Below are 23816 nucleotides of genomic sequence, written 5' to 3' on the forward strand. Positions count from 1 at the left end.
CCTGAAGCAAGTCAAGTTGTCTAATAATGAATGCAAAACTATTCTCAACATACACAAATCTATAAGGCGAAATGTAAATACCATTGTCTTCTCTTCCTGTTTCCATAGTGAAACAGAGGGAAACTTTTCCAGGATACAGTACTATAGACCTAAATATAGGCCTATGTATGTACTAAGTTGGTGCTTTGATATTTTTTTTAAATAATTTTTTATTATAATCAAGCATTTGAAATCCTTTTTCAAAAACAGAAATGCAAAATAGTTGCTAAATAAATTAATTTAGAAATAAATCTAATGCTATCATGTAAATGTTTTTTTAAATATTTAATAAACAAATCATTTTACATTTAACACTATATTTTGACCAGACAGATCACTTGTCAGTTTGCTACATTGTTGCTTTTCTAACATAATCACAAAGCTCCCTCTTGTGGTGAAAACTCGCTTCTGGAAAAACTACTAACTTGAGGAACTACAAGTACCAGCGCGCCATTCGTGCTGTCGGGATGCCATAGCAACGAGCCACGCGCAGCACCTCACTCACGAATCTAGACTAAAACAGCGTTCAGCACAATAATGACACGTTTATTAAACATTAAACACGTTTTATTAAAAGTTTGAACTATCAGTAAAGACGAAAGAAATGTCTTTGAAAACTGAACCGGTGGAGAACAGCAAGTTTCCGTGGTAAGTTCAAAGGCGTTTACTTCGACCATTTTATACGTAACGTTACATCTTTATTTTTACTTTAATTATGTTATACATTTCTTTAATTCAAGTCCTAGGGTATTGAGGTGGTTCGAGATGCCATTATCCAATGGTAACATGTTATGCATTCAGTCCCCATGAAGTCAAAAGTAAAGTTGTTTGACTTTTAGTATGAATACGGTACACTTATGGATTTCTGTACACTTGTGTGCTCCAAAACATTGTTAAAATTCAAACTTAACTTACTCACTTCCGTCAATACGTATCAACGATCACAGTACCCATTAAAGTGCACCTATTTCATTGCTAAAAACACGTTATTTTGTGTATTTGGCATAATACAATGTGTTCACGTGGTTTATGGTTAAAAAACACATTATTTTTCACATACCGTACATTTTTGTAGCTCCAGCTTTTGTATCCTGCTTTCCTCAAAAGTGTTGTTTTTATACAAAACTCATTTATCGGAAAAGCTCTGTGTCCCTGATTGGCTAGCTAATCTGTACGTTGTGATTGGCCTGAATACCACTGATGTCCACCGGAAATGTGACGCTCCTTACTATGTTTGAAAGATTCGGTCACAATGAATGCAATGCTAACAACAGGATTTAACTTACAGGTTGTTAGTCTGAAGCGGGAGGAATTATGATAATGCCGGTCTTGTCTACATCACCAATCCCTGGAAGTAAAGTTGCCTACAATCCGTGTGTTTGTTGTAGTGCAAGAAAATAGATTTAAGCTGGAATTGATGACGGCGTCATTGTTTACCTTGGGGTTTGTACATTTTTGCATATAGTTAACGTACTAATACACACTCACACACCAAAGGAAATGTAAAATCTTGAATTAGACCATAATTGCTCTTTAAATAGTAGGTGAAAAGTACCTGGGTGACCTACATCTTGTAGTGGCATTTGATGAACACTTTGCTATCCCATTAGGCCTTGGGAGAAGATTTTTAAGTGAGACGACGCAACACAACTAACGCTAGTAGGTCACAATAACAACACAGCAAATGTAGTACGTCTGGATTTCATTTATACTTCACATACCGTTTGAGCTCGCTATGTACAAGAGAGTATGTGATTTCAGATACAGTTACAGCTTTGGATATGTTATATCATGTTATGCTATCTTATACCATCATCTTGTACTCACACAGTGCCAAGTAAAATTTTCAAAATGTATCACTGGTACTGTCATCTATTTTACATGTGCCTGACTTTCTAACACAATAGGCATCAAAGGGAGAACCCCTCCTTTGCAGGCTCCGTCTCAAAACCTACATAATGTGTTTGTCTTTCTGGGAAACCGGAGCTTCCCTTGGAACATCACATAAATGCTTTACATAGGGTTTGGCTCAGAGGAAATTCCAGTTATGTCTAGATGTCTCAGTTGAAGTTGGGAGACCCTTGGGAAAAATCATACCCTAAAAAAGAATTACCAGTACAATGCCCCTGCTTTATCCGTGCAAGTATTTTTGTTTTAAACACGTTAATTTGCCATGCCATATAAATGCAAAAAACATTTGATCTTATGATTTTGATTAAAAGTTAATAGTTAATGGTGTGTAGGAGTTCAACCAAATGAATAAGCTATCCAATATGAAGGATTGATGTAATATTAAACTCCTTTATAGGAGTCAACAGGCTACACCATGAACACACACAGAATCCTGGCAATAGTCACGCCATCACGTTACTTCTAAAGTTTATCTTCAGTGTGTGCAGAGCAAATCAAACACAATTGTATTTACTTGGTGTTTACTCTCACAAATGTTTAAATGAATGGCCATTGCAGATATCACACACAACCAACACATTATTACTGAAAGTAAGATAAAGTTACACGAATTTACATGAACTGAGTCATGAACTCACTGTGGTTGGGAAAGTGAGCTTGTTTAAAGGAGCGGTGAATCAAATACTCAATTTTAACTTGATACTTTGTTATATAAGAGGTCATCATAGTTAAATGAACATCCTGCAAACGTCTGTGCTACTGAAATATAACAGTTTTTGGCACCAAGCCAGTTTTACAACCAAGTGTGGAAATCGGAGAAATATGACGTCAAAGTAGAATTGAAGCACCTCCCCATAGCCAGATACAAGGACCACTTTTGTAGCCCCGCCCACAGCTTTGCGTGACACACGTGTGTCTCAATCAGTAAACATGTCTTTAAAGATTGCCAAATGTAACCAAAATGACTTTTAAATACATTTTTTCTGATAAACTTTTATTTTGACGCGCTGATCTGTTATGATAGAGTAACCATGGTAACGAAGTCTTGGGTTGTGGAAGAACCGCGTGGGAACAACACAGAAGCTGAATACTTTAATTCGGAGGCTCGGAAAATAACATTAGGAATGCGTGGATAAAGGTTGTTTTTGAAGAGTTCCAGCTCGCGTGGGGAGTGTTTGATTACCTTGTGTACTGTGCGGAATCACTTGTAAAGAAGCAAGTCGATGCTGGATTTGCAGAGAGACTGTGATTTAAAGCACCACTAATATTGGATCTGACAAAAATGACACAGCAAGTAAGACATTTTACTTTATTTAAGTTACTGCGTTTCACTATTGCTTTGTTAGAAGAGATCGCTTGATATGTCCTGTTGTAACATCCGTGTCTAAACACGTATGTTTGACTGTTTTAATTTACTAAAAACATTAAACGATTAATAAAGGTGCAACACTTAAGAATATGATTGTAATTTAACGGTAGAAATATGCAAAGGTAGTGATAAGGAAGGACTTATCAGCCGCAATTTAGATTATGATGCCGCTTACTGTGTTGTATACGGTAATTTAGGCAAGTTGCGTTTGAACGGTCAAACACTCAACAAAGCTTTTTTATCATATAACTGTGGTATGTAACGTTAAGTGTATCTAAGAGCAACCTCACACGAACAATAGAAATATACAAAGTTATTGATAAGAGCTAATCAGCTGCAGTTTATAATCTGATGCGCAATTACTGTGTTGTATACGGTACTTTAGTCACGTCGAGTTTAAAGTTTTGTTTCTACTTTACTATACGTATTGTCATTTATGTGTATCATCTTTAGCACCCAGAATCTTTTGTGGTTCAAACATATTTGTGTTCGGCTGCTATTTTCACACATTAATGTTTTTATAACATTTTCCCACATGTAATGACGGGGAATGAAGCCGTCCAATCATAGCAGTGGGTGTTTACGTCCAGGTCTTCAATGCAGCCCGCCCCTTCAAACGAATCTTTTCTCCAGAGAGCCACTAATCCATGTTACAAAATAGCCTTTTACTTATTGTTTTTGATGTTTTTGAATATAAAAACCACGCAAACGTCATAAGTAGACCTCAGACAACAGTATAAAACAATAAAATCGACAAATTCACCGCCCCTTTAATATCACATGAATCATGCTCATGACCATTACTTTATGGTTTTGAATTGTATGATATAGGCTACTGTAATGTAACTGTAGCTAACATTGAGTTCATCTTTTGAAACATAAAACAGAAATTGTTGTCTTCTATATCCTACCATCTATATCCTTCTGTACTTTAATCGGATAAAACATTTAAAGAGCAACTATTGTCCGATTCACATTTTAACATTTCCTTTGGTGTGTAAGTTTGTATTAGTACATGTTAACGATATGCAAACGGTGCGTACCCCAAAGTAAACGATGACGTGAGTTATCATCTCCAACATAAATCTCTTTTCTTGGACTACAACAAACACACGGATTAAAGGCAACAGTTTACTTCCAGGGATTGGTGATGTAGACAAGACCGGCATAATCATAATTTCTCCTGCCTCACAGCCTGTAAGTAAACTCCTAGCATTGCATTTTGAATCTTTCAAACAGGGTAAGGAGCATCAAGTTTCCGGCTGATGTCAGAGGTATTCAGGCCAATCACAACGTACAGATTAGCTGACCAGTCAGGGTCACAGCGCTTTTCAAATCAATGAGTTTTGTACAAAATCAGTGCGTTTCAGGAAGACAGGGACATCTGGAGCTACAAAAATGTACAGTATGTGGAAAATAATTAGTTTTTTGAATCATAAATTGTGTATTATAAAAAATACACAAAATAGCACTGTTATTATCAATGAAATTGCGCTTTAAAGTATACCGACTTGCTAGGTACTAGCAAGTAACAAATTATGGTTATTAGCTGTAAGCCCATTGGATATTTATACTAAAAGAGGATGTAACCTTTGATATGTCCCATCCAGGCTTCCCGTTTGAACAGGAAATATGTCAACACAAGAAGGAAAACCACATTAGTCTTGCTCAGGGCCTTTAAGTTAACTGGGCAGTTAGGGTTGCAACTGTGGTGCCACTGAGCAAGGCACCATAACCCCAATTGCTCCAAGGGCGCAGCAGTGATAGCTGCCCACTGCTCCAGGTGTTTGTGTGTTCAACTATTGACTGGATGGGTTAAATGCAGAGGTCACATTCCAAGTATGGGATGCCATACATTGGCAAATACGTCACTTTTTCTACTTTATAAAATGATATGACGTTTTTGAGGGGTGTAAATAGCATATAAAGATAAGTACGTGGAGTTTTATATAAACATCATAAAAATATGGTATGGGAAAAAATTCACACTTTCCATCTTTTTAATCCCCAATAAACAGTTTCATTAGACATGCTATTTTGATTCACTTTTGACATTACACCACCCACAGCTACTGACGCTACAAACGAGCCATAAGGGTCTTATCTAGCAAAACGATTGTCATTTTTGACAATAAAAATAACAAATATACACTTTTAAACCACAACTTCTCATCTAAATCCGGTCCAGCGCGACCTAACGTAAATGCGTAGTGACGTAGGGAGGTCACGTGTTACATATATAAAACACACATTTGCGGACCATTGTAAACAATAAACTGACACAAAGACATTAATTAGTATCAGTTGACATACAACAACTTTCAACACATTTGTAAACACTTGGGCGGAGTTTCGCGTTCGTCCTCTGTGACCTCTTGACATCATGACGTATTGCGTGGGGTCACGCTGACGCATCACGACCGGATCTAGACGAGAAGTTGTGCTTTAAAAGTGTATATTTGTTATTTTTATTGTCAAAAATGACAATCATTTTGCTAGATAAGACCCTTATGCCTCGTTTGGGATCGTTTATAGTCCTTTGAAACTCCGTTGAAAAAAACTGTTACGTGTTGATTTAAGTGTTAATTGTTGGTGTCTATTAAAGTCCATTAAAATTAGAAAAATCCTGCAATGTTTTCCTCAAAAAACATAATTTTTTCTCGACTGAACAAAGAAAGACATCAACATTTTGGATGACATGGTGGTTAGTAAATTATCTGGATTTTTCTTTTAAGAAAATTGAATATTCCTTTAATTAATTATAACTGTACGTTCACCCCGCCACAGAGTTACCGGAAGTCATTCATGTACAATAAAAAGCTGGCTTATCTCAGCTGCAAGGAGCGTCAAATCCATCTGCGTCTCGTTTTGGGCATCTAGTTCAGAGAAAATAGATATCAGAGCGGCTAAAGTGTCAACAAGCTTCTCCATACTTTTTGACAAGCGCCTTTGACCGGGCGGCCTGTGCTTCTTTGGAAGCTCAAGTCTGCGGCGGTGTGAACGTACAGTTAGGATATGGCAACACAACTTATAGTGCACCATAACCACAATTATTTTGTCTTCAGGTATAAGGAAAGACTGCAGACCAAATATCTTCAGGATCTTCGCAAAAAGCAACAACTCTCTGGTGCATTAGATGGTCGAAGGTGGCGTTTTCTCTCTCCTGGACTGAATGATTTTAGGGATGGTTACCCCACTGTCCATAAAGAGTTGTTCACCCGGTGTGAATCCGGACCTGCCCCTGCAGTCTTCGGTATGCCAAAGCACCTTTGTTCAGTGAAGTTGACGCCAAAGAGGTTAAGTAAAGATCAGGCATGTTTCTCAAAGCTGAATCCACAGAGTCAAACCCAACGTGGGTTCATTGATGCTGTAGAGCACAGACTAAAACAACATCCTTTGGCTCTTTATCCACACTTGGAGAGCGGTATGACATCAAAGGTAACCCACTTTTTTATTTCAATCTTCATTGATGATGTAGGATTTTTAAACTTCACATCATGGCGGGCCCTTAACCAGATAGATCACTCAGACATTTTTTTTTAAATCTCTAAGTTCAGTGCCATACTGTTTTTTTAATCGCTGGAGATGGAAACTTGTTTTGCATCGTCATTATGCAAAGCCCTTGAGCATGTTCTCGCCTACTTCCACACAATAGTATGTAAAAATCAGCATGCAAAATTAAGTGCACATGCAAATCCTCAGTGTGCAAAGAAATACCCGATTATAAATAAAAAAAAAAAAAAAAATGAGAAAGCCATAAGCTTCCCACTCTTTTCAAATGTAGGTAATATAGGTATTAAGAAATGTACTACCCATCGTTTTAAGTTGTACAGATTTTAGCATTTGTTCTAGAGATGAACAAACAAATGGGTCACGACAATGAAAACATGGCAGATGTAGCATGTCGAGAACGTATGGATAGAAAGTACTGTAGTAGGTACTTCATTTATTTCAGTATATACTTTTAGTACATAATTTCAGACATGGTACAGTATGCGATTTCAAACTGGGTAAGTACACACATGGTGACGAAAAGCTGTATGGTTCCTGCTAAACTAAAAAAAATCATAGTGAATTCTGACCAGCATTGCATTTGTGGCTTACGAAAGTTTTGAGTATGCAAAAGATAAAATGAGGAGTGGCAATTCGATTTTAATCCAGATTTCTTTCAAAAGTTATTTGACCAGGTGTTGTCAGTCCTGGATCCTGATATGAGTGTGAACAAAGAATTGGCCACAACCTCTCCAAAAAATGAAGACAGCGGACCACAGTGTGAAATCTCACCTTCAGTATCCGTCAAAGAGAAGCCTTTCATCACTGCAATGTAATTTTCTCTAAAAATTCCTTTGAGCACATACAGTCACCTAAAGGATTATTAGGAACACCTGTTCAATTTCTCATTAATGCAATTATATAATCAACCAATCACATGGCAGTTGCTTCAATGCATTTAGGGGTGTGGTCTTGGTCAAGACAATCCCCTGAACTCCAAACTGAATGTCAGAATGGGAAAGAAAGGTGATTTAAGCAATTTTGAGTGTGGCATGGTTTTCAAGCAAGGGAAAAACACCCAGTATACGGCAGTCCTGTGGGTGAAAATGCCTTGTTGATGCTAGAAGTCAGAGAAGAATAGGCCAACTGATTCAAGCTGATAGAAGAGCAACTTTGACTGAAATAACCACTTGTTACAACTAAGGTATGCAGCAAAGCATTTGTGAAGCCACAACACGCACAACCTTGAGGCGTATGGGCTACAACAGCAGAAGACCCCACCAGGTACCACTCATTTCCACTACAAATAGGGAAAAGAGGCTACAATTTGCACAACCTCACCAAAATTGGACAGTTGAAGACAGGAAAAATGTTGCCTGGTCTGATGAGTCTCGATTTCAGTTGGGCCATTCAGATGGTAGAGTCAGAATTTGGTGTAAACAGAATGAGAATATGGATCCATCATGCCTTGTTACCACTGTGCAGGCTGGTGGTGTAATGGTGTGGAGGATGTTTTCTTGGCACACTTTAGGGCCCTTAGTGCCAATTAGACATTGTTTAAATGCCACGGCCTACCTGAGCATTGTTTCTGACCATGTCCATCCCAGCTCGAATCATTTCAAATTGGTTTCTTGAACATGACAATAAGTTCACTGTAATAATATGGCCCCCACAGTCACCAGATCTCAACCCAATAGAGCATCTTTGGGATGTGGTGGAACGGGAGCTTTGTGCCCTGGATGGCCATCCCACAAATCTCCATCAACTGCAAGATGCTATCCTTTCTATATGGGCCAACATTTCTAAAGAAGGCTTTCAGCACCTTGTTGAATCAATGCCACGTAGAATTAAGGCAGTTCTGAAGGTGAAAGGGGGTCAAACAAAGTATTAGTATGGTGTTCCTAATAATCCTTAAGGTGAGTGTATTTCTGAATTGAATAGTCTCATCACGGATAAGACAGAGGACTTTTTAAGTTAAATATAGTTTGTTTCAAAAAGCGATTATACTACACAAATACATGTTTTGTATTTACCTACCATATACCTACCATTCCTGAAATAACATTTTCTACATTTTCCAAGACCTCGAAAGGAGAAATGTGAAAATGTCACTACAATAAATCCCTATAAATGGAGGAGACCTAAAGAGATTAATCTCAAAGATCAGATGACCATTGGTAAAAACCTGCAAGAAGATGAAAAGCTGAAGATTGCCAGGCGCTTTTGTGAATGGATAAATACCCTGGTACTATTTTTAGTGCAAACATTAAAGTACTATCATGTGTTTGAGACGGTTAGGTATTAAATGTATGAAGTTAGTGATTTTAAATGTAATTTTAGGGTGGAGACACCAGTGATTTGACAGAGTCAGACATTCTGGACCTGTTTAAAAGTGACTATGAGAAGACGCTCCGATTGACCCCTGTTAAAATGACAGACTGTAATAAAACCCCAGCAATAATCTACAGGTCTGCAGACTTAACTACTGACACATTGAAATTGAGAAAGGTTGGTAAAATATGTTTGTTTGTTTTTGATATCATTGCAGAAATCATTTAGATATACCAAAGTATGTACTATATATAGTAGGGGTGTGACGAGATCTTGTGCTGCGAAATTAATTGTCACAAGATTTCTCGTGGAGGTGAAATGCTGACCGTTTCTCAAACAAAAGGCTGCATCCTTTGGAGGTCGCATTTGTAGACTGCATACATAAAGACAATCTTATTACAGAATATGAACAATTATAAAGTTTACTATTATATTTAGTTAATCGTAAATTGTTGTAATATGCTTATGACTTGCAAATGTAATCCTCGATCGCTTGATGACGTATGCAGCCTGCATATGTGACCTCCGGGGATGCAGCTGTCTGTCAGAAACATCCACTGTCCTTAATATCAGCATAAAGTTAAGTTTCTGGCTAAACCTTTTCCAGTGCAATGTGCATGCATTATATTCTGTCTTTAACTGTGTGTACATATTATTGTAATGTGTGTACTTGTTTTGATGCTTTATTTGAACCAATTATTTTTGCATCTTCATTATTATGTCATTTTAAAGGTTATTGCTCTCTTGGGTGCATTTTTACTACCAAAAACTATCAAATTACTTCATTATCAATTAGCAAAATAATTGTTAGGGACACTCCTCCTAGATTAGTTAAAACATTTCAAAATAATGTGATTTCAGTTTCCCATTCATTTTGTTTATCATTGAGGATTTCTTAAAAATTTTTAAAATCTCGTCTCTGAACCAAATCTTGTGTCTCGTCTTGTCTCGTCAAGCCCCTATTGTATAGATATTTTTCTTAAAGAATGTCTAGGAGATGAATATATATATAAACACACATATCCTAGACCAAGGCTCTCCAACGAGGTGCCAAATCACTTTCATTTATTTATTACATATTTTTTATATTAGCTTGGCTTGGTTTACGTATGTTAACATTGTAAACAATACTAAAATATATCAACAAGTAAAACAAAAAAGTTTTGAGTAGACTATATCAAAAAGAAGCCATCCAGATTGTTTTATCCATTGTGGTAGCCCTTGCTCACAAAACTGTATATTTTGTAATGGTTGTTTTTGTTTTATTCATTGAAACCTATGACTGCGTATGTGCCCCTTTGTCTCATCTCAAATGTTGTCAGGCCTATGAATCAAACAGACCTAATGCTCCCAAAACATGCAAGAAGAAGACTGATAATGAGACTTGGAGAACCCCGTCAGATATCACGCATAGTCTGGACTTGGAAGTATTGTTGAGTGAGCAGGCGAGTATAAACACACATAAAGCATCAAAAACTCAAAAATTCTGTCATCATTTACTCACCCTCAAGTTGTTTCAAACTTGTGTAAAATTTCAAATTAAGATATTTTGAAGAATGTTTGTAACCAAGTAGATCTGGGGCACTATCATGGATTCAATGTATAGCGGAAGATTTTCTTTTTCCGGGTGGATCATCAAGACTATTGGTCATCCCAGTTGTCAATCATTCTGATGATATGTTGATGTAAGGCCATTGTACGTGCTCGTCCCAAGGTTCGCTTTCTGCACATGCTCAGGTGTATATGTGTGGTGGTCTACAGTTTCAACCATTCATTGAAGCACGCGTTCTCACCGTAATTTTTCACAATGTCTTAAGGTCGCAAGAGAAAAAGTGTGTACAAATTGTATAACAAGAAAAATTGAGGTAAGCTATGATTAGTAAAGTCACGAACTGTGCAGCCACAGTAAACATCTCAATGTATGAGCCATGCCGGCAGCAACTTGTAAACAGACCAAAGAGAAGAACAAAGAAATGTATACAAGTTTGAGACAACTCAAGGGTTGGTAAATGATGAAAAAATCTTCATTTTCAGTGAACTATCCCTTTAATGATCCTTCTAGGATAAGGAGCTGAAGCAAAGTTATGGCATCCAGGCGTTCAGGCAGTACATTATCAACAAGGGAGTTGAAATGCCGAGGGTATCTACATATTTTGTTCTGATCTACAGAAATGTAATGAGAGTATATATTAATATTATTCTTATTATTATGTTGTATGTTATGTGCAGTTTCTCAGCGTTCTGTTTTCTGAAGAGGAACAGAAGAACAGAATCAGATCTTCAAATTCAGCTGGTTCCACATTCACATCTAAAGGCAGAGCCCAGCAGAAATCTACTTACTAATAATAATAATATAAATCCTCTGCATTCTCACTTTATTCACAAAACTTGACTAGAGCGCATTTGGCAAGGGTTTCTATTCCTGTTTTTTATTCATTCATAAAATGTTCATTAAAAACAAACATGCAGCATCCGGGTTAGAGTTGCAAGGGGTTTTTTTGTTTGTAAAAAAGAACCGACCTAAAGTCAGCTAGCGCATGCTTTTAGTGAACGAAGATCAATATCTCTAAAATATTCAATAAAAATTTTTTTGTAATTAGGCAGAGTAATGCATTCTTGTGTAGTGTCTTGGTCCTTTATGACACACTTTTCCTATAAAACGATTTCAATCACAAACCAAATAAATATCTTCATTTCCATAATGAAATGCGTAAAATGCAAGCACTTTTTTCTTCAGTCTGTTTCTTAAACAAACAAAACTGAGGTCTTGCTGACCATGATTCCTCATTATGAATGTCTTTACCTTATCTTGGTTGACACCTGATGACAGAGTAAAACTGAGTCTGTCTCCTGCTTTGTGTCCAATAAATCACTTCATTGGGTGTGCAAGTGTTAAAGCTCATTGTCCGGCCTATAGTTTCCTTCAGCTGGAAGGTCAGAGGTGAGAAGAGCGTAAACAGGAGATCTGCGCCCAGAGCATATCCGTCCCGCACCAAGATCTAATGTGTTATCTGTAAAGCAAGAAACAGCACTATTTATCTATTCATCTAACATCATCTTGCAATCTCTTAAGGATCAAAAAACTCCAAATATGTTGCTTTCCCATAATAAATGTGTGTAGAAGCACAAACTCACAGTCTTCTTTCAATCTACTGTTCCGATTCTGCTTATCATGATTAGCGCTTCTGAAAGAGCTCGGTTCACTGTCACATGCCACACAAACAGTACATACATTAAATGCACCTGACTGGAACAATGGATCATTTGCAATATGTATTTAAGCTTTTGCATCACATAATTCCCTTTTAGGCAAGCTTTGCTCCATATTCTTTTGAATGAAGCTCTTACAGTCTATACTGGCGGTCCTCTTCAGATCTTCTCCTGAAGCTTGTGCCCACATGCGATCCATGTTCATCATCACGCCGCTCACTTACGAACCTCTTTAGCCCCATGCTGGGTTCACAAACTTTCAGCTGGAATGAAATCCATTCCAGTACATCCTGTCAATTCAGATATCCCAGCACGTATGAGGAAACAGGACTGTTTTCTTACCTCCAATAGGTCCTTAAAACTGCTCTGATGGAGCCCGACTGGAGATCTGGAGACATTACGCAGGTTCTGGCTTTGCAACTCCTGATTAAAACATACATACGATAACATACCAGCAAAAGAATAACATACAATCAGAAAAAAAGAAACAAAAAACTGCATCATCACCTTCAGATCTAAAGCGTGCTGCAGTTTTAACCTCATAATGTCATGTTCTTGCTTTTGAATTAAATCTTGGCATTCAGAAAAACTGTCAGAAATCTGTACAAGATATAATAAAATATAATGTTATGGTTACAATAGGGATGCACCGATATATTGGCCATACTAACTGCCGTTTGTATGATCTGTCTCTGCACATCTTGGATCTCATGACAATTTGAAACAAGTTGTAAAAAGCAAAACTATCGGTATGTATATGTGTCAGTAGATGGCATTCTAAGTAATCGAATATCAGCACATGCATTTTATATTGGTGCATCCTTAGTTTACAATGCAAATCTTTAAGGATTAGTCCATTTTCCTAACGAAAAATCCAGATAATTTACTCACCACGCTGTCATCCAAAATGTTGATGGTTTTTTCGAGAATAAATTATTTTTTTGAGGAAAACATTCCAGGATTTTTCTCATTTATGGACCCCAACACTTAACAGTTTTAATGCAGTTAAAGGACTCTAAATGATCTCAAACGAGGCATAAGGGTCTTATCCAGCGAAACGATTGTCATTTTTGGCAAGAAAAAGAAAAAATGTGCACTTTTAAACCACAACAACTTGTCTTCCTTCGGTCCTGTGATGCGCCAGTGCGACCCCACATAATACATCAAGAGGTCACGAATGACGTATGCAAAACTACTCCCAGTGTTTACAAGTGTGGAGAAAGAGCACCATTCCAGCGTTGTTGTATATCGAATAATACTAATTAATTTCTTTGTGTCAGTTTTTTGTTTAAAATGTCCGCAAATGTGCGTTTCATATATGTAACACGTGACCTTTCTACGTCAATTACGTGAGTTCGCGCTGGCACTTTTGTGGTTTAAAGTGCACATTTTTTATTTTTCTTGCCAAAAATGACATCCGTTTTGCTAGATAAGACCCTTATGCCTTGTTTGGGATCATTTAGAGTGCTTTGAAACTGCAATTTTAATCTGCATTAAAACTGTTAAGTGTTGGGGTCCATTAAAGTCCATTAAAATGAGAAAAATCCTGGAATGTTTTCCTCAAAAACGTAATTTCTTCCCGACTGAACAAAGAAATACATCAACATTTTAGAAGACATGGTGGTGAGTAAATTATCTGGAATTTTTTTTTAAAGAAAATGGACTAATCCTTTAAAAAACCCAAAAGTGATTCTGGTATCACACCTTGTATAATGATGCCTCCAGTTTCTCTGCTTTGTCTTTGAGCTCTTGCTGTTGTGTGTGTGATGCCTTCACTTCAACTTCCAGTGTTTTCCTGATCTCTTTCTCTGACATTAACTCTTGTTCTTGCCTCTGAGCCTCTAATGCCTGCTGATGCTTCTCCTGTGACACATGCATAGCACACTTATTATACATGCATACACCCAAATATAAGTTATCTTACATATCAGACATAAAGTTGGTGTTAATTCACTGTTAGGATAAAAAATAAAATAAAAAAGTAGAGCAAAATCTGCAGGGTTTTCAGTACTTGCAACCCTATAAATATTGAGATAAGTATTTGAATTGTTTTATGTACAGATGTACATAGATATAGGCAAAAGGCTATAGCAAGTTGCATGCACTAAAACCTGAGGTAATATATTGCTTAAACTATACTGTATATGGGAGACACAATTTGCTATTATTTTCATCCCAAACTTATTCGTACACCACATCATAGCTGCCACACTGTATGAAGAGTCTGGAAATGCAGATATCGTTTCGATTCCTTGATTTCTAAGATTCAGGCCAATGTTCCCATTCTCTGTCACGGTCTTCTGATAATCCTCATCTATATTTGATGCAAATTGGTGATGGGAGCGAAAAACCCCTGATGGTGCATTTGCCCAATGAAAAAGTGCTCTGTGGTCAATAAACTGATGTTTAGAAAGGCAGACACTAAATAGAAAAGTGAAACTACAAATCAGCAAAACAGTGTTTTTTAAACCTAAGAGGACAGAGATTTCAATGAAACGTTATTTATGCATTTGGCAGAAACTTTTAAAGTGACTTAAGTTGCATTCAAAGTACACAAAATTTGTGTTTGTAAGAACCAAGGAGTTTAGCTTAGTTTTGCTGGCAGGATATTGGGGGGCGTACGCACCAAAACGTTTGAGAACCACTGCTCTAGTATACTCTTATCATATTCAGGGCTCAACCCTAAGGTTTTTTTCTACTGGCTCAGTCGGCCCATTTGTTTATTGTTTTTTACCCATGTAACTCAGAAACAGATAATGATTGTGCCCTTTAGGTTACACTATTTGCTCGCTGTCTGAACTATTTGCGCCCTGAGATGTTTTTCGTGCGCAGAAGCAAAACTTCTCAAAAAGTGCGTGAGTAGCGCATTAAAATCTCTCGTCATCGTTGCTTGAAAATTAAAATGGCATGGCTTAAAAAAAAATGCAAGTGATACACTTTCTTGACAGTGCCACACTTTTTTGAACGCACAAATAACAATTGTTGGTTCAACTTAAAAAAGTAAGTTACCTGGTTTTCTTACAAGTTAATTCAACTTAAGTCTTTCCCTGCCGTTACCGCTCAATTTTTTTTGCAGTAAAAAATTGTGCAAAAGCTGAAATAATTGCATTTTAGTGAAGGACTTTTGATAAAGATCAGATTCAGAGCGATGATCAAAATATACATGGAGTTCTTACTGTTTCCTGGTTTTATAAGTTGGATAAGAGCACAACCTGGTGGATAATAGCGGGAATATGGATTGCTGGAAAAACTTGTCATTGGCAGGGAAGAGTTTTCTCTTAATTGACGAGTTAACTCTTCAATGGGGGGAAAAGTTAAATATATATATTTAAATATTGTTTAAGTTGAATTAACTCAAAATTTTAAAGGCACTCTCCACTTTTTTGAAAATATGCTAATTTTCCAGCTCCACTAGAGTTAAACATTAGATTTTTTTTCGTTTTGGAATCCATTCAGCCGATCTGCGGGTCTGGTGGTATCACTTTTAGCATAGCTTAGCATAATTCATTGAATCTGATTAGACCATTAGCATCGCGCTCAAAAATGACCAGAGAGTTTCAATATTTTTCCTATTTAAAAATGGACTCTTCTGTAGTTACATTGTGTATGGAGACCGACATTAAATTAAAAGTTGTGATTTTATAGGCTGATATGGCTAGGAACTATACTTTCATTCCGGCGTAATAATCAAGGACTTTGCTGCTGTCCCATGGCTTTATTACGTAATGCCCGAAAATACTCCCCTTGGTAACTTTCAAAAGCAGGGGACTATTTTCAAAAAAACGTGGATTGTCCCTTTAAGGCAACCAGGTAACTTTTTAAGTTGAACCAACATTGTGCCCGAGCATCATTTATGTCCTGATATTTATCCTTTATTTATTAGCAGTTAAGCAAACAAAATTGTCTCTTTTAACACAGCAACAGGACAACAGTGTGTTAAACATAAGTGTTAGTGATGTTCAATGTAATGTACTTCACCAGCATAAGCTTCTCTACGGTTTCCTCTAGAAGATGAATCTGGACCTGCAGAAAATCAATCTGCTCTCTTTTAGCGGTGATCTGTCTCTGCATCCCCTGTGCAACCATAACACCTGAAATTCATATGAAGCACACTCAAATCAGACATGAGGATGAGGAAGAAACTAAATATTTTTATTAATGTAAAAAAATTAAATAGTTAATGAAATAGCACTGATGGATGTCTTCTTATATTTGGGCCAAAACTGTGTAAATTAACATTCACTAAATATATAAAAATATAAAAATGTGCATTACTGTGGCTTTATCTGTAAAGTTTGCTAGGACGAATAAGTTATTATGTCAGCATCACACGGCCACGAGAAAATAACTCTATCTATACTATATTGTCTATGTATTGTCTGCCGTACAAATGACACGTTGTCTGGCGAACCAATAGACCAAGGCTTACGTCATATGGGACCATATTCCTATTCACCGCTTCCAACAATTGAATGGGACTCAACTAAACAATAGAGGTTTACAGTGTTCTGACCTGAGAAATCATAGCCGCATTATCTAACAGCACACAGTGAAAACAAATGCTCTTTAACTATATTGTCATGCGCTGATGTCAGACTCATGCTGGAACACTCATGCAGGAATACTTTGGAAAAGCACATAGTTGCATAACAGGAGGAGGTCTGTGAACTTACACTGGCCAGATCTATAATCTCAGTATGCCGTTTTCCTGCCATTATCCACGTTGCAGACGCCCACACGCTGGTTCTCCTTAAAGAAAGTAAAAAAAAATCCAGCAGCATCCAGCGTGCGGTCTTCCGTCCTTTATTTTATATACGGTTGGCCCATTTTGGTTTTTCCTGAGGAGGATGTCCAATATCCTCACTTATCACTATATCAGCTGTGCTACCAATAAACATGGATGTCTATATTTGTATTTGATCGTAATTAGAACTTTCCTGAAAGCTTTGATATCTGTAAAGCACAGCGGTCGGCCCATCGAGTTCACCGAGTGCGTATACGAGTGCTTAGCTAGACGAAAAATTCCTTTCAGCTTTTCCGTTTTACGTGTGGCCTTAAAATATCACTGCGATGAAACCTCAGATTTTTTGCATTATGTGTACCATGGCCTTCAGACCCCTCCAATGTTCTCAAAGAACTTCTGGTCCGGTTAAGTTCAGCTTGTACGTTCTGCAGCTGGGTCTTCAGTTTAAGGTTCTCTCCGTTCTTACGGCCCATCAGTTCAGTCAAAGCATCCTTTTCTTCTATTAAAAAAAAGATAAATGCTCAAAAAATAAAGGTGCTTCATGATGCCACAAAAGAACCATTTTTGGATGAATGGTTTAATAAAGAACCTTTAACCCTCTATGGCATGGAGTTGCCCTTAGGCAACAAACTACCTTTTTCGACCCCACACAGCCCTTACATCAACGGTGTGCTTACCATCTATGATCAAAATATCTTATTTTATGATCAACAAAATAAAGAAATTGATACAGGTTTTAAACATCAAGAGGGTGAGTAAATTTTGAAAGAATTTCCTTTTTTGTGTGACACTACATACAAATATATATATGTATAATATCACCTGACATGTTTGTTCAATAAAATAAGGGACTGGCCTTTTTTTTCATTTTTAAACATTTATTTTTTGGGGGCCACTGTACTTTGAACCTTGTACACTGTAAAGTCAGTCTATATTAAGTTATAAGATCTGCAGTTTGTAACTATGTATGTATAGTTGAATGCATTTATGCATTTATTTTACCTTTCATCTGGATGAGCTGGGTTTGCTTCACTCCCAGCTCAGCACTCATCTGCTGTTTCTCTGCTGTCAGCTGATGAACGCTGCAGATTTTCTCTGAGAGAGAGACTTGCCGACAGACTCGCTCGCTCTCCATTGTACTAAGTCTGAGCTCCACTCGTCTCAGCGCTGCCTGTTAAAACAACCAATGTACAGATAACATAGTAGTGTAGTGCAATTTAAACTCTCAGCCTGAAAGCAAAGTGTTGTTGGATACAAAAAAATTGTAACTGTAATACGTTACAGTTACGTAAAAAAACAGTAATCCTTTAACAGGTACATTTAGTAAAAATGTGAATACTTTCAGGATTACAATGGTTTCACTTACATTTTTTATTTTTTTGGCATAATAACACTTTATTTTTTAAAGAGAACCTATTGTCCGATTCACGTTTTTGGATTTCCTTTGGTATCTAAGTGTGTATTAGTAGGGGAGAACAGGGCACAACCTAACACTTTTGGTTTTGCCTCAATCATTCAAAAATATTTGAGTTTGATTAATTCTATTTTTACACAAGCAACAAACAAACAAATTTGAAGTTTGTTTCTAGTACTTACCATTCTTTGACAATTACACCAAACGTGACAGAAGTGCAAATGTTACAACTTACCCCATAGGTGGGGTTCATTGTAACAGGCAGGGGGTTAGTTGTAACACTTGCTAAAAATTAAGTTTTGCGGCAAATATTTCAATACTATTTTGTCTACATACTTGAAGTGGATATTGTTTATATATCTGTCTATAATAGACAGGTATCCACACTGTATTCATTCATCCAGCCCTTTTCTAACAATAGTTCAATTATAAATGGATACAAATATCTAAATGTGTGAGAAAAAGCACAATTATGACAAAACATTTTTATATGTGACCCAGTCTGTAATAACCATACTACAGTTTCAAAATCAAATTCTGAGATAATGACCATCAAAGTCTGATTTTAGCCATTCATTTCATCTTTGACGTGACCTTATTCAATCAATATTAAAGATATGAACAAAAATAAATTTGACAGACGATTTTTGATAAGACAGGCACATTATTTTGTTGGCAGCCAGCCAGCAATCATTCGTGTGTAGCCTATTTAAAACAACAGCAAGAATTACGCTAACGTTAGCGGTTTTCATATCGTAAGTGCTGAGGGGTTCGTTGTAACGCAGCGTTTTGCCCCGCTGGGTCAAAATATTTTCAAGCCCACCAAAAAAGTTGCTAATAGCTGCAGACATATTTCAAAACGATGCTATGTTTTAGTCAACAAGACACTGAATAATATGACATAGCATTGGATTAGGTATCTTACACACATAACTTAGAAATCATATGATAAAAAAATTTACTTACATGCAACCAAAACACTCATTCGTCAATAACTCTCTGGAAAAACATTATACATTTCCAATAATTTGCAGGAGATCGTCTTTTGTCAACGTATAAAAAAATAACGGAAAAGCAAAATGCTCAACCTTGTGCAACAATGTAAACAGTCCGTGTTACAAATAACCCCGCAGTTTTTGCCCCGCACCGCTACATGTTAACGATATGCAAAAGGTACATACCCAAAAGTAAACGATGATGCGAGTTATAGTCTCCAATGTAAATCTCTTTTCTTGGACTATACAACAAACAAACGGATTGTAGGCAACAGTTTACTTCCTGGGATTGCTGATGTAGACAAGACCGACATTATACCGACTACTGATTCGGACTCACAGTCTGTAAGTTAACTCCTGTTAGCATTGCAATGTGACCGAATCTTTCAAACATGGTAAGGAGCGTCACGTTTCCTTCTGACGTCAGAGGTATTCAGGCCAATCACAATGTACAGCTTTTTAAATCCATGCGTTTTAGGAAGAGAGTGAAATCTGGAGCTACAAAAATGTACGGTATGTGGAAAAGAATGTGTTTTTTAACCACAAACCACACAAACACATTGTATTATACCAAATACACAAAACAACGTTGTTTTTAGCAATGAAATAGGTGCAATTTAAGCACTGCTTGACTGTACAGTAGTTCCTGTTTCTGTTGTCAGTGATGATTTACGTGAGCCACCTGCTGGTGCATGCGCAAATTAAACACTACATTCTCTACAGACAGATATTGAATCGCAGCTAGTTAAGACAATGCTCCCCGTGGGGAAAATCACGTTTGCTAAAATGTTGTGTTTGTTAGTGCTTTAAAATTATGTGGTTGGTATGATTGCAGTTGTAAGTTTTCTAGTGAATCCCGAAACTGTACAAATTACCACAAGAATTATCTACTCACAATGTTCCTTCTCAATCTCTTCTTGCAGAGATGTTATAAAAAGATGTTAGGTAGGGGAACTGCCAATGTCCCAGGCCCCAGAATGTGCCTGTTAAGTTTCAGGTTCAAATACCCTATAAATCATTCATTTTACTATGTCGAAAAGACAAATTTTTGGGTGTGCATGAAGAAGTGCTGTTTTTGTGTGTATCCCTTTAAATGCAAATGGGCGGCTGCTTCCCTCCCCATTTACTGTTATCTATACCAAAAAAACATACAGTGTTTTAATCACCTTAATCATTGTTCATGATGAACGTGTGGTAATGAATTATGTAAAGAATATTTATAATAGAAATTATGACCAAACTGTGGACGGTTGTGGGCGGGGCCTGCGCAAAGTGATGTCAGTTTGCTCAGAAAACGCCTACAGCTTGTCCCATGAGACTGTTAAGGTTTTACAGGATTGAAAAAAGGAGATTTTTATCATTACAAGGTAGTTGTGCACACACACAGGTGACACACAACTATGTCCAAACAACATATAAAAGTATTTTTTTTATATTAAGTGACCTTTAAGTTTCACAGGTGTTTATTTTTGTATGGTTATAAAGCCCATTGTGACAGATGTCACAGATTGTAAATGTAATCCAGTGAATTTTGCTGTAAGATTTTGACATTTCCCGCACCTTTAGTTGCTGATTCTCCACTTTCAACACCTCGATCTGATTGGTTAAGAAGTTCTCGTCTCGTATCATATCCGAGTTAAGGCTGTGCTCTTCGAATATCAGTCTTGAGCTCATCTTTCTTTGTGAACTTCAGCAGACCCTCAGCATCTTCCTGTTCTCTATCGTCCTAAATCGAATATCACTGAAATCAAAGCATGGGAAAGATTACATTAATCGAAGAACATACCGTAAACAATAGGAGTACAGATGAGACAAGTTAAATCTTGTGCAATGTTCAAATTTACTACCCTCTCGTTATGTTTGGGACGAAAACATCCACTAAATTAAACTGCTCTAAAAATGTATCAAATCAATATTTTTTGTGTGTGTGTATTGAAACACCTGCTCTGTCACAGAACCTTTGGATGTTGTAATTAAAACAAGGTTATCATAAGAAGATTTTTTATTTGTGAATAGCATGTATTTAGTTTTTACTGTATTTAAAACTAACTTTAAATCAAATAGGTTAAACTGCACAATATTGCTTTTGTCTAAAGGTTTTATAATGTCATTTAGCACTTTTAGAGCAGCTGTATTGTTTCAAAGCATTTTCTCAAAATATGTGTCAATATAAGATCTGTCACCAAACTCATTCCCTTTGCTGAAAGTTGTGGCCAAATTAAGAGTCAAAATCACCCTGTAGTGGATGAAAACGTCCCCAACATAACAAGGGTTAATAAAAAATAAAGTGTACAAAACGGAATGTGCTTTGTATTAAACTGTTTATAGAACAGTGAGTGCTCTCTTTTGCAACATTCTGACTGAATGTTTGTGGTTGATACTCGAATTATTATGCAAAAGTTACAGAGTGTACTGGCTGATCTCTGATCAGTTCTCTCTCACTTCACTCGGCTAATGAGTCAAGCTGCTCTGTCTCTGCCAACTTTTCTGATCATTTCTGTTACCTGAAGTGACCTTAAAAGTGTTTTAAGTTCCTATTAAAAATGATTGGTGCTACAACAACTTACTAACAACTTTGGATTTTGAATATCAAGCTGGGATATATGTATTTAAAAAACTGCACACTATGCTCAACATTGCTTTGCAGTTCAAAGGTTAAAAGCCAGCAAACTATTATGACTCGGGTGAATGTTATTTGTAACATTTTACTCTTAAACACTAAGCTTTTATACTTAAAGACATAAAATACCAAATGTATCAGTCAAACTGTGTTAATGTAAAACATCTGCGATAGAAGTTCTGCAGTTCTGGGAAAACCCAAAAAGGGATGTAACACTCCTCATTACCTCAGTATCTCCCCGGTGTTGTTTCTCAGCCTCCTCCACACTCATCTGGTTTTATGAGCTGTAATGTTTCTCGGTCTATATCCCCACCTTCTGGTCATGACCGGTTATTACTCAATTTTCTAAAACACAATGTTATGTAAGAGTTTACATATTGTTGCCTCAAGTTCTTATATTACTCAATAACCACGAAACACCATTCATTTTAGCTGTAAAAAAGTCATTACGGGATATCTTATGTAATTGAAAGACCCTTAAATTCAAAATACTTAACGTTACAGTGCATTAAAAAAAAACGGCAGCTTACACATCACGTTAGACGCGTTGATCGCTTTATACAGATAGTTTTGTTATAATAGTCTGCTATTTTATTTCTGCTTTTATTATAAAATAAAACACACCAGTATTTGTGTGAATGACTAACATGGTATCACATTAGCTAGGTAGCTAACCTGTTAGCTGATTTGTGAATTCAGTCCCGTCACCATGACAACCGCGGAGGCTGCAGCAGGGCAACCAATAAGCTTGTTAAACGTCATTCTGACGATGTCCAGCGTTTATTTATTTATTTATTTATTTTTAATCTCCCTTTTGTACAGCAAAATAGATATTTGTTGCCTTTTTTAATTTTTTTTAAATAACTAATTTATAATTAATACTAGACCTACGTTTATATTTTATGTCATTGATATATCAGTGTCTCACCTTTTCAGGTTTGGACTTATATTTTCTCATTTTTTATTTATTTATTTATTTATAATGGGACCATGCACAATTTTTAACATAAAATTTTCATTTCATGTATTGTACAGGATTTAGCCGAGGGCTAACAATGCAATAAGAGTTCAACTTAAAAGATTTTTAACATAAAAAAACTTTATTTGCCATCATGTGCTACATATCAATACATAAACTACCATAATAAAGTATAGCTTCACTTAAATGTTTTTCTTCACCTAACACAATGCTCTGATAGGGTAACCTATGCTTAAATGTCAACATATTAACTTCTTTCATTACTAAACAAAACATTTGATTTAATACTAAAGACAACCAATGAGGGTCCAGAATAGAGTTGATTTTATAAAAATGTATGATTTTTGTCAATATAATTCCCACTAATAATTCTATAGCTATAGAAAGTTAACTACTAGTCTATACATATACATGCCTACATGATACAATACATAAATTGGTATATAAAGTGGTACATAACCTTGCCCATGCTCCGCCTCCTCCCCCCAATTGTCATACTTGTATCACTCATAAAGTTTCATCAATAAATTGAATGCATTATAGAGGCGGATGAACAAGGTATTTTCCATTATATATATATATATATATATATATATATATATATATATATATATATATATATATATATATATATATATATATATATATATATATATATATATATATATATATATATATATATATAGTAATATAAATGTCACTATTATGTGTT

General features: G+C 36.4%; 2 protein-coding genes across 3 annotated transcripts; one reads left to right on the forward strand and one right to left on the reverse strand.

Annotated features, from left to right (window-relative positions):
• The first annotated feature begins 412 nt into the window (after positions 1 to 412).
• LOC135774364 (protein FAM47E) lies at positions 413 to 11507 on the forward strand. The gene is made up of 8 exons (XM_065284412.1): positions 413 to 687; positions 6385 to 6757; positions 7495 to 7643; positions 8894 to 9056; positions 9152 to 9319; positions 10465 to 10587; positions 11205 to 11282; positions 11372 to 11507. The coding sequence occupies exons 1-8, from the start codon at positions 644 to 646 to the stop codon at positions 11483 to 11485; spliced, it is 1212 nt and encodes a 403-aa protein (XP_065140484.1). The 5' UTR covers positions 413 to 643; the 3' UTR covers positions 11486 to 11507.
• A 506-nt stretch (positions 11508 to 12013) lies between these two features.
• Positions 12014 to 21234, reverse strand: LOC135774365 (coiled-coil domain-containing protein 158-like). Of its 2 annotated transcripts, XM_065284413.2 has the most exons (10): positions 21066 to 21234; positions 18099 to 18267; positions 17455 to 17595; positions 16331 to 16443; positions 14057 to 14215; positions 12860 to 12952; positions 12695 to 12775; positions 12491 to 12615; positions 12278 to 12345; positions 12014 to 12153 (listed from the first exon to the last, which is right to left on the reverse strand). In XM_065284413.2, the coding sequence occupies exons 1-10, from the start codon at positions 21177 to 21179 to the stop codon at positions 12035 to 12037; spliced, it is 1182 nt and encodes a 393-aa protein (XP_065140485.1). In that variant the 5' UTR covers positions 21180 to 21234; the 3' UTR covers positions 12014 to 12034. The 2 variants fall into 2 exon arrangements, 1 of the variants encoding a protein (XP_065140485.1); XR_010543677.1 differs by lacking the exon at positions 12491 to 12615 and having other exon boundaries at positions 12092 to 12153.
• Between the last annotated feature and the right edge of the window lie 2582 nt (positions 21235 to 23816).

The sequence above is a fragment of the Paramisgurnus dabryanus genome, chromosome 5 (genome assembly GCF_030506205.2).
Source record: "Paramisgurnus dabryanus chromosome 5, PD_genome_1.1, whole genome shotgun sequence".
Lineage (NCBI taxonomy): Eukaryota > Metazoa > Chordata > Actinopteri > Cypriniformes > Cobitidae > Paramisgurnus > Paramisgurnus dabryanus.

What these genes read in the sequence shown, in the direction of transcription:
- LOC135774364 (XM_065284412.1), top strand. Translation starts at nt 644, where the DNA reads ATGTCTTTGAAAACTGAACCGGTGGAGAACAGCAAGTTTCCGTG. An exon ending in AAGCCTTTCATCACTGCAAT is followed by an intron (nt 7,644 to 8,893) that starts GTAATTTTCTCT and finishes ACATTTTCCAAG; the next exon opens with ACCTCGAAAGGAGAAATGTG. An exon ending in GTGAATGGATAAATACCCTG is followed by an intron (nt 9,057 to 9,151) that starts GTACTATTTTTA and finishes ATGTAATTTTAG; the next exon opens with GGTGGAGACACCAGTGATTT.
- LOC135774365 (XM_065284413.2), bottom strand. Translation starts at nt 21,179, where the DNA reads ATGAGCTCAAGACTGATATTCGAAGAGCACAGCCTTAACTCGGATATG. An exon ending in CCAGCTCATCCAGATGAAAG is followed by an intron (nt 17,596 to 18,098) that starts GTAAAATAAATG and finishes TTTTTTTAATAG; the next exon opens with AAGAAAAGGATGCTTTGACT. An exon ending in CAGTAGATTGAAAGAAGACT is followed by an intron (nt 12,154 to 12,277) that starts GTGAGTTTGTGC and finishes CTTGCTTTACAG; the next exon opens with ATAACACATTAGATCTTGGT.